At 34.5% G+C, this 11354-nt stretch overlaps 1 protein-coding gene across 2 annotated transcripts; it reads left to right on the forward strand.

Annotated features, from left to right (window-relative positions):
• The first annotated feature begins 6072 nt into the window (after nucleotides 1-6072).
• Nucleotides 6073-8585, forward strand: LOC137707883 (uncharacterized). 2 transcript variants are annotated; one of them, XM_068446814.2, is made up of 4 exons: nucleotides 6073-6226; nucleotides 6445-6527; nucleotides 7670-7862; nucleotides 8297-8585. In XM_068446814.2, exons 2-4 carry the CDS (start codon nucleotides 6462-6464, stop codon nucleotides 8425-8427), a joined length of 390 nt encoding a protein of 129 aa, XP_068302915.1. In that variant the 5' UTR covers nucleotides 6073-6226; nucleotides 6445-6461; the 3' UTR covers nucleotides 8428-8585. The 2 variants fall into 2 exon arrangements, with proteins under 2 accessions (XP_068302915.1, XP_068302916.1); XM_068446815.2 differs by lacking the exon at nucleotides 6073-6226 and adding an exon at nucleotides 6233-6351.
• Nucleotides 8586-11354: the final 2769 nt, after the last annotated feature.

Consider the following 11354-nt stretch of genomic DNA (forward strand, 5'->3'; position numbering starts at 1 on the left):
TTGATGGTTTAAAAACGAGCCAAACCAAATGAGATATAAATTAATATTTTTTTATTTACATAGGTTGGGTATTCATTTTCGAAACCCAATTGCAAGTCAGCAATTACCCAACTTCAATTCAAGGTTGGTTGGAGTTTGTATGCATATTATCACATATCGTTAGTGTGTGTGTGTCTATATATACATATATATATATATATATATATATTATCAAGATACTTGATATTTTAATCTTCATATTATTAGTAATTTGGTGCAAATATTAATATGTTATATGGGTCTATTGGTAAAAGACCGAACAGGTATTTGGATAGGCCAAATTCAAAATTTCATACTTATCACTTCAATTTGAATTTGACTTATGCATGCAGTTTCTTAACTTCCTAATACCTATTGGGAAAGGATACTTAGTATCCTATATAATACCAAAGAGGTCAGACACGAAAGAATATAATAATTATATACATCTACTGCATATAATATACAGTTCATTTGGAAGAGAAAGCATTCAAAAGTTCGCCAGAATTCAAAGTTCTGGTGCTGGAACTTTGAATTATAGATGGTTGGATCCTAGGGGATGGACGCCCGTTGAACTACAAGCACGGAGTAGGGCACAATTCTGTCTTTAGGACACTGCAAAATTTGCAGGCCTCTATCTTTTTGATAAGTCAGTTTTTCTACTTTCTTGTTTCTTTTAGTTTACAATATTTCAATTATGAATTGGTTGTAATACAATATTGGATTATAGTTATTTCAGTTGTATATTATAATTTGTTATCAACAAGTTGTATTTTGATTGTTTGTTCCAACAATCTAAAGGCAGAATTGTGATGGATCAAACATCAGTGAATGCAACAGGCGTTAAGAATCCTCTTCATGAGAAACTAGAGAAATTCAAGGGTCTGGACTTCAAAAGATGGCAACAAAAGATGTTGTTCTTCTTGACCACTTTGAACCTAGCCCATGTTGTGAATGAGGAGGCTCCTATGGCGACTGAACTACCAGCCGATAAGGATATGTTGTCTGCAATAGACGCTTGGACTCATTCTGAGTTTCTTTGTAGAAACTACATTTTGAATGGGCTGGATGATGTATATTCATCATGCAAGACTGCCAATGACCTTTGGGAGTCACTGACCAAGAAATATATCACTAAAGATGTTGGATCTATCATTTGTAAATTTCTGAAATTCAACATGGTGGATTCCAAACCTGTCATGGGCCAAGTTGAAGAACTCCAACGCTTAATCCATGATTTACATGTTGAATGATGCTTTATTAATGAAAACTTCCAAGTTGGGGCAATCATTGAAAATTTGCCTTCATCTTGGAATGACTTTAAATCTATCTGAAGCATAAGTGCTGAGAGATGTCTCTGGAAGATTTAATTCTCAAGCTAAGGGTTGAAGAAGATCATAGGGAAGGCGACAAAGTTGAAGAGTCTTGCATGGAAGCCAAGGCCAACTTCGTTGAGGCAAGCAATCCAAGGCCAAAGCATTTCCAGAAAAACAAGGAGAAGAATGCTAAAAAGAAATACAACTCTGATATCCATGCACCAAAAGCAAAGGACTTTAAAAAAAATCAAAGTAGCATGTTATATGTGCGGAAAACCAGGGCATAGAGCGCAAGATTGTCGCTACTGAAAAGATATGAAATCTACCAATTCAAACACCAACAATGGCAGGACCAATTAAGCCAATGTGACTGAAGAAGATATGTTGGTTAATGTTGTTTCATAAATCAACATGGTATCTGATACAAATGATTGGTGGATTGACATTGGAGCAACGAGGAACATTTGTGGGGACAAAAACTTGTTCTCTACCTATGAACCAAATTCAAGTGGTGAAAAGCTTTATATGGGAAATGCCTCCGTTGCAGAAGTTGTTGGAAAAGGAAGAGTTGTACTAAAGTTCACTTTTGGGAAGGAACTTACCTTGCTGAATGTTCCTGAAATTAGGAAAAACTTAGTTTTAGGGCCTTTGTTAAGCAATAAGGGCTTTACGTTAGTGTTCGAATTTGACAAATTCGTGCTTAGCAAGGGAAGAATGTTTGTAGGCAAGGGTTATTTGGCTAAGGAATTATTCAAACTCAATGTAATTGTTGATGTTTCTATTAATAATATAAATAAGGCTTCCATTTATACCATTGAGTCTATTGAACTTTGGCATGCTAGATTAGGCCATATTAATTATCGATCAATGCATAGAATGGCTAACTTAGGACTAATACCAAAACATGCTATAGATTTCAATAAAAAATGTGAAATATGTGTTGAATCAAGGTTTGCTAGACAAACTTTTAAATCAATTTTTAATAAGTTCAGTGAGTGGCTTGATTTAATACATAGCGATCTATGTGATTTTATTTTTAAACCAACACCAACTCGAGGAGGAAAGAATTATTATATTTCTTTAATTGACGACAACAGTAAGTATTGCTATGTTTATCTAGTTCATAGCAAGGATGAAGCCTTGAATATGTTTAAGACATATAAAGCCGAAGTTGAAAATCAACTTAATAAGAAAATCAAAGTCCTACAATCGGATAGAGGAGGCGAGTATGAATTTTTTGCCTTTGCAGATTTTTGTAAGGAACATGGAATTGCACATTAAACAACGACACCGTATTTGCCTCAACAAAATGGTGTAGTGGAAAGAAAAAATAGAACTTTAAGAGATTGCGAACTGTTGCCGCCTTGAACCACTGCATGAACCCAAAACCAAAAAGCACAAAGTCCATTGTGTCACCCCCACATCGTATAGACCCGATTGCTTTGAACCATTGCAGACCACTGCTCTGCCAAAAAAAAAAAAAATCTTAATTTAACCTTTTTTTTTTTTAAAGAAAAACTAATGAAAATGTCATGAAAACTTTGAGTTTTAACGAAAATGATAAAATAAAGAGTAAAGTAAATAGTACCAGACTTTTTAGTGTAAAAATGTGGTTTTTCGTTAAAGTGAACAGTATCCGAAACTTTTCGTTAAAGTTCCTATTTTTAAAAAAAATTAGGTTTTGCTCTCATTTGGGGGCTTTTCATTTGCTTTCTATCGTGAAGATAGGATTAGCTTCATGTCAAGATGGAAGATAAGAGGCTATGGGAACTTATTTTTTATATTTTAAATTCAGTTCAGTGTCAAACATAGTATAAATAAAACGGTCATTAGTTTGATTTGCATCAAACACTCGACTAATTTAATCAGTATTATCCGATGACTATTTATACTATCCAATTGAAATAATCATTACAGTTCGAGCTGCCAAACAAAGCCTAAGTGTCTAACCCCAATAGAACCAGATTCCCATAGCACCATTGGCCAACACTAAAAATTCACCTTATATCTTCTCATGTGTTAAATGCTCGTCGGAAGAGAGAAAAAAAGTAAGAAAAATTAGGGCTGGTTTGGTATTGTTGTGCTTTGAAAAAAAATTGCTTCTGTTGTGCTGTGAGAATAAGTAGTTGTGAAATAAAGCAGCAGAGTGTTTGGTAAACTTTTTTGTAAAAGTGCTTTTGAAAAAAAAAAAAAAAAGCAGTATTATAGTGTTTGATAAACGTTTATGTAAAACAGATGTGAAAAAAGCTGGTTTTTCAAAGTTGGGTTTTGCAGCTTTGTGTTTTTGGCTTTTTTTCATCCAAAACTGTGAAAAAAACCGAAGCTGAATGTTTACCAAACATAAAAAAGCTCCCAGTTTTTTTTGATAGCCACTTTTTTTTTTTTTTCAGAATCACCTTACTACCAAACTAGGGCTTATTTTCATAATATTATATTCTAAAGTAATATAATAAATTAGTAATAAAAAATCAGTAGAAAGCGGGTGGTAAGATCAAAGGGCGACAACTGGCAATATAAACACATAAAATTATAAGTGACCTAAAATTTTTGTATTTCGGAGGAATTATTTCATGTGTGGGTCCAGAGACAATGATAGCGCAACGTAAGTGACGGTGTTGACACATGCTACACATGTAGGTGTTCACCTTGTGGCATCGTGAAAACTCCCCTCATCACCGTCCAATCTGATGACTGCCAAATTCATCGACGGCCCGGATGGTTTCAATTTGTCGGTCTAACTTATTGCCTTCATAGTCTTCAACCTTAATCAAAAGTTTATTTGATGTCAAAATTACACAATTACTTCCTTACAAAATGTATTTGAACTGTATTTGGCATTTTTGAGAAAAAACGAACGTCAGTTTGACATCCTTTAGAACTTAAACAAACAAATACATAACGCACCACGTGGGGCCCAGAAAAACTAATTAACTGAAATTGTTTTAATAATTATTTCACAATGGTCCCCAAATAATTTAAGACAAAGTTATTATTAATTATTTGTGAGAAAATTAGAATTAGATGCTTCATTTTAGACTTTTGTGGACTAAACATTTATGTTTTTTGAGTTTTTGATTAAGCTTTTGAAACATTTGATTAAGATACTCAGATTTAAACTACTTTAGATTAATTGAAATTAATTTACATTTAAATATCTGCTATATATTTTAAATAATTTCAACTATATTTAAGTCTAAAAATTTAAACTTTTCAAATCTAAATGTAAACCCACGCCAAATGGAAACGTACCAATATTAAATGAAAACGTACCAACATCAAACGAAAATGTACCAACATCAAACGAAAACGTACCAACCCCAAATTAAAACGTACCCAATTATAAACTATATTAAAATGAATATTTATTTTTTTGGAATGTTTAAAAATATGTTTGATTCATACACAATGCTCCAGACAGTCTTGTTTTTTGGTAGATAATTCTCTTAAACAACTTTTAGTTGATCGGAGATAAATCCTTATTATTGTAGATAATGCTATTATAAATCATATAATTTTGAATTAACAAAAAATGCTATTGTCCGTTAATTAAAGTAATTTAAACTTTTACATTGTTAATGACTCTTTCTATAAAAGAAAAAAATTTTAATTAAAGTAATTCCTCATTATTAGGACAAAAAGTAAAAAAACTTATGTTTTGAAAACAAACGTACAAAAAATTACCAAAAACTAAATGTACCAAAATTCAAATGTACTAAAAATTCAAAGGAACCAAGAAGCCAAATGGACCAAAAATTCAAATGTACCAAGTAACTAAATGTAATCAAACGTATTGATTTAACCAAATGTACCTAACAACGAGTTTTGTTACATTCTATTTAATTTACTAAAATAAATATTTTAATAAAAAATAAAAAATATTAAATTATCATAATAAGAGATGCATAAAAAATAGGAGGAAAAAAAATGGAATGCTAACGTGAATAGACTTCTAATGAAATAAAATTAAAGTATCAAAATTGTAGGGAAAATGTTTAATCAAATTTGCAAAATGAATAAATGTTTAATCTATGACATTTAAAAACGATGCGTCTATATCAAAACGTCCCTTAATTTGTAGTAACGTTGGTGAGCAATTACTCTATCATTTGAGCATGAAATGAAGTAAATTAGAATATTAAATATTTACCAAACTGAATAAAATAATTAATTTGTAATTAGAATGTTCTTTCTTTAGCTAAATTAGGATCTTTTATGCTAAAAAAATAAAATTAAGATATTCTTCCCGATAACAAATGATGACATAGCCCTTTCAACAAAGTTATTTTATTTTAATCTAACTAATTTGAACTTGTAGTTTAAAGTGCAGGTCATGGAACCCTAAACTATGATTCTAAAACTCAGGACCTAGCTTAGGGCACTCGACGTAAGAGTTGGTCAGAAGATTTTGAAGCCTTAACCTGACCTTGAACATTAAGCTTATAAAAGCATGTGTCAATTGAGTCAACTCTGAAGTCTTCGTAGCACCAAACACAACATTTGAATAACGTTTTTCTCTCCAATTCAATCCCACCTCCTTTTCTACTCCAATCTCATTCACAATAATCATGACTAAAAGGGATTAAAGTGAAATTAGATAAAACTACTTGTATACAAATTTAATTTAATTTTTTCTTCATATTTTTATGAAAATTAGCAAATTATAATTAAGAAAGAATAAAAGAAAAATAAATAAATAAAATTAGAGGATGTGGCATGATGACCCATCAAATCCATTAAGAGAGATAAAAATAAAAAGAGTGGACAAGAAAGAAATAAAAGTAAATGAGTCATCGGTTTCAGACTCTCTCTCTCTCCTTCTTTGTCCAAGCAGCTCTGAAACAAATGCAGAGAAGAATTTATACGCCTCAAAATTCTCATTCATCTTCCGCACGGTAAGTCCCCAATCCAATCCAGCTTTCTCTCTTACTTTCTGTTTGGTCTCCCAGAAAATACCCACAAAACCAAAGTCAACAAATATTGGATCTTATTAACTGTCGCTAGTCTTACACAACAAACTGTATATTTATTTTACTTTATTTTATTTTTGTGAAAATTTAGTTAAAGTTCTTGCCTTTTTGTATAATCTGTGTGCTTTTGTGGATGATTGAAGGTGTTAAAAAGGGAGTAATGATTAGGGAGATGAGCAAAGAGCAGCCACCTGAGCCTCTTGATTTCTTCATTTGGACTGTTGAGGTAAACCAATTTCCAAGCTCCCCCCCCCTCTTTTCTTTTTTTTTCTGATGGCCCTTTTTGGAATTTGGATATATTTCATGGAATTATGTAGATCTTGTTTTGTGGGTATGGGACAATTGTTGTTTAATTTTGTTGTTTGTTCATACATTTTGGTGGGGTTTTGTTGAATTACAATGGACAATTGTAAAGTGCTAGGTTTTGGTTTTGGATGATTGTTGAATAGAACCTATTTAATCAGCTAATCAAAGTAGAGAAGGCTTTGATTTAATCTGCTAATCATCTTTAATACTATGAAAAACTAGGAAATAATTTTGGGTTATTTATGTAATAGAATGATTTACCAGCAAGCAGTGACCTTTTGAAATTCATCGATTTCGTTGGAGTTCATCTCATGTTGTTACTACTGGGAATAACACCTTCCTTCACTCATCAGTTCATCCTTCTCCAGCTACTACGATGCTTTAGAATACACATGATTTTCTTTTTTCGGAATATGGTTCTTTGAGGTGTCAAACGTTTGCGTCCTTTGTAAGCTTACAAATTTGTATGTAACAATCCCAAAAGTGATACAGAACAACATTTGGTTGCTGGTACAAGACCTTATTATCCTTTCTGTTCACTTTGCCAGTAGCTCAGTAGTCAGTACCCTCCTCGTATCGGGGGTTTGAAAATTGTTTTTTTCTGGTTGTATAATGATGGAAAATGTTTCTTTGTTAGTCTGCTCAAGAAAACAAAAGCGATGACATAAAGCTTAAATTTTGTCTCTGACTTTGAACTTCTGCAACAGATTGCCATACCTAACAATTAGAAACCAATAAATACGTTACAGTGAAATCGTGAGATAAACACGCTACCTCTTGATGCGCGTATTTGGTGACAAAAGAGGGTTATTGAGTTGAAAGCAATTATTCTGATGAAACACAGCTAAGTTAGCATTGTTATGTTTCCCTTTGCGCTGTACCATGTCAAGCAGTGTCCGCTGATATTGATCAAGTCTGATGAATTGAAAAGAGAAAAATAAGAGTTCAGTTGCTCTGAACTCTGTGATCAATGCCTTATATTCATCCTTCTTGGCCGTTGATAAATAAGATGTATATGGCCGAGTCACATGCATTCTCATGTTTTTTTCCCATTGTGTACAGGATGTTGGTTTGTGGTTGGAAGAAATAAAACTGGGCAGTTACCGGCAAACTTTTAAGGAAAATGGTGTCAATGGAGAATACCTGGAAGGCATGTCAATGTTTACTACTGAGCAGATTCTTCGGTTTATAAGACGTTGCCACATGAAATGGGGAGACTTTATCACGCTGTGTAAGGAACTAAGGCGAATTAAAGGTCTGTACTTGCTCTTCCTTCCATTTATTTTTTGCCTAATCTCGACAAGGTTTAGGATCATCTCTGCCATATTTTTTTTATGCGCAACTACAGATGACATCTGATGCATGCAAAATAGAGTTGTTCAAAGTAAAACAGAAAAGCATGTATTTATTTTGATTGGGGAGATCGGTTAACAATGCATGCTTCGTTCATCTTATGCATTCAATTGGTCTACCGATAGCATAACACCATAACATTACAAACATGGTATTGCATGCCTCATTCAATAGCATTGCCAAACTCACTCTTGATATCGTTATCCTAGCAAGTTCAGACTTGAACCTATCTGGAATATCATCCCCTTGAGCTACATTTGTATTCCTTTTTCCTCTTAAATTTGAATTGCACCTAGATTCCATCTGTGTGTGCACTGAAATCAATTTTATGTCTAGTGGCTTGCCTAAAAGGGGAGCAAAAGGTCCGCAGACCATGGTGGGCTCCGTCTTGCCTCTCAGTAGTATTCGTCAAGGTGGCCAAGCGTAACAGACAATCACGAGTTGTTTCCTTGAAGCTGGAACCGTAAAGAAAGATCTTCGTATATGTACCTACTTAAATTTTCGTTTTTCCTTAGAGAACAGAAAAGTAGGAAAGTACTTTTTTTTTTCTTCCTTTTTCTTGAATCTGTCAAGTTACCTGTTCTTCTTTGGAGAACGCTGTTTAATATATCTTTTTATGTATCTATCGCGGGTCTTTCGATCTTTATATGATTGTTTTTCTTTGAAAACCATTAGGCATTTGTTGCAGATTATCCTAATGCTGCTGCTGCCTACAAAAGTAATGAAATAGAAAGTGGAGTTTTACTCTGAAAAATTTGTTCTTAGTAGCGATTTAGGCCACCTTAATTCGATAGGAAATGTATATGGTCAACTCAACTTCATTACCGAGAGGTTCTTGTATATCTGCATATGACCGCCCTCTAACTTGGGGATTAGCGTGCGGAGCTCCCCTACCATTAGAGGGCTGCCCCAGTGGCGGGCGTATACAAGAATTCCTCCTCCAAGACCAGAAGTTTACCTCTTTTAAGATCTTGGAAGTTGGGGTCGATTAGGTTCAGAGTATGTGCTGATTGAGCATCTGGATTCACTCAGAAACCGATGTCTCTGGCAAATAAGATCATAAGAGACACGGAAGACAAAGACAACATGGTTTGATTCCGCTGTCTCTACGTTACCTAAAAAGGGGATGTTGAGAGATTTGCTCGAATGCTGAGTTGGATGTGGACTCACATCGTCAACACATTGCTGAAGGGATTATGTCTACGTACGGAGAACTTGTATGTAACGTGGTGTATACCCGAGGAGAAAAGTAGCAAACACCAGCAAGTTTTTCCCCTACTCGGGCGAGCATGGAAATGGTCTGCTACGATTCACTTGTGTTTGTTTTTGTCGAAGTTGTAAACTATTTCGTTTCGTGGAGAAGTACGGTTTATCATCTTCGGCTAAAAAAAATGACAACATAGAAATGTACTCTTACTAAACAATTTGGTAAGTTATGTTGCCAAATTGTTAATCTAGTTACTGATATCGTGCTTAATGATTTTGAACTTAGTGGCACTTAATCTTTACTTTGTCAAAAAAAGTTTCTCTTTTCATATTTTTTCCATAGGGACCGATTCTCTTTTCATTTTTTTCCATTTCCCTTCCTCCCCTCTGTTTGAACACTCAAGATTTCATCTTTGTAGAGAGAAGAAAAAAATACTGCAAAAGGAGAGGAAGGACAGGAGGGAAAGAGGGAGAGGATAGAATCCCGTCATAGACTACTAATGACGATAGGATAATGGCAAAACATGATCCGCTATCCAACCTGAAATATGTCACCTTTTTTCGACAGATGAATAATAGTGTGGGGACTTCTCAACTCTTTTTATGGGGAGCACATCTCAATTCAAAGGTACCAAACAAATTAAAGATCTATTTTCATGTAAATCATTAAAATTAAAAGCATATCTCATTTTTTTTAGAAAGGTACGTGATTGATTTCTAATCACAAATATATATAGAATACATTGAAAGATCCGTAAATATTAGTGGCTAAGAAAGTCACAGCTTGCACAAACGATGGATCTAACATTCTTCAATTGGCTAATTATTTGGATTACAATCATCTTTTATGTAAGTGGTTAAGGTCAACTATTTTTTTAGATCTAGATTCTCAAATAAGGAAAAGGATCACTTTTCCTGGGGATCTGTTTGGACCCGATTTTACACTAAGGGCCCGAGTAATCGTGGTCGTTTGAATGTGTAGAATTTTATACCGTCAGATGATTCTAATTATTAAGAGGTCGTGATTTTGTACGGACTCGGCCCGTATACTTTGAGTCATTTGATGAAAGAGACCATATTTGACATTACCATTTTGTTAGGAATTTATTAAAATGGTAATTATCTTATAGTTGTAGCTTGAGAGTCAAATAAATAAGAGAAGTTGCATTGTACAAGGACTCTGTGTGGTTACGCATCGTGCAACTTGGTTGGTTTGCGTTCTTGATCAACACGGAAGATGTTACTTATCAAAATCTAAGGATAAAGACAACATGCAGAAATATGAGATGTGATCAGGATGAACTTTTTGATAATGCATGGTTTGCATTTGGTTGGAAGTAAAACGATATGGATGAAAGGCATTTTGGTTAAATGTCTACATTCTTATCAATATAAAATGAGTGCTTATCTTGTTTAAGCACGGGGTTGCATGTGGAGTGAATGTGAATCTGGTTGCATTTTTGACTAAGTTCAGAAGGCCGGTATTGTAGGATTCGACCGAAACTTGAACGGTGGAAGAGTTTTAGTAGGATGGTGGAACTTCAATTAGCCTTAGAGCATATCAACCAACACGCATTTGTCCCTATAAATAGGAGGCACCATGCAAAAATCAAGGGACCTCCAATTCAACACACAACTGCCCTGCGCAAAACCTTTCAAACATCTTGAGATTTTTTATTTTCTTTTTCCCGCCGACATATCTTCAGTTTGGATAAACAGCACTGTGAAGGCAACCGGCGAACACCTTCAGTTTGGATAAACATCACTGTTGCTGTAGAATCAGCCGACCAAGGAGCACCTTCAATTTGGATAAACAGCACTGTGTCGAGCCCGACTGGTTACCTATCCAGGTCTCGGTCGAGAAGGGTTTCCAAATCCTCATTGGCAGAGGTTATCTTATTAGCCTTCTCGGCGAAGTAAGGTGTTACGAGTTATGACATTCGGCGTATTGAACGCCGAGTGATTTTATGATTGGATACTCACAAGTGAGTTTCAGAGTTCGGCATTCTGACGGCTGAACCACATTCACCATCAAGACATACATCACCTTTGAATACTTGTGTCCGTACAGTCTGGTGTTGATTTGACGTGCTTATACTCTTATGAATATAATCATTGTGACCGAATCCGGCGCCGACGGTTTGTGAACTTCGCAGAACTAGCAGCCTTGTCTTCAGGCTCGAGAATC

This window comes from Pyrus communis, chromosome 17, assembly GCF_041283825.1.
Source record: "Pyrus communis isolate YQ-2024b chromosome 17, ASM4128382v1, whole genome shotgun sequence".
NCBI lineage: Eukaryota > Viridiplantae > Streptophyta > Magnoliopsida > Rosales > Rosaceae > Pyrus > Pyrus communis.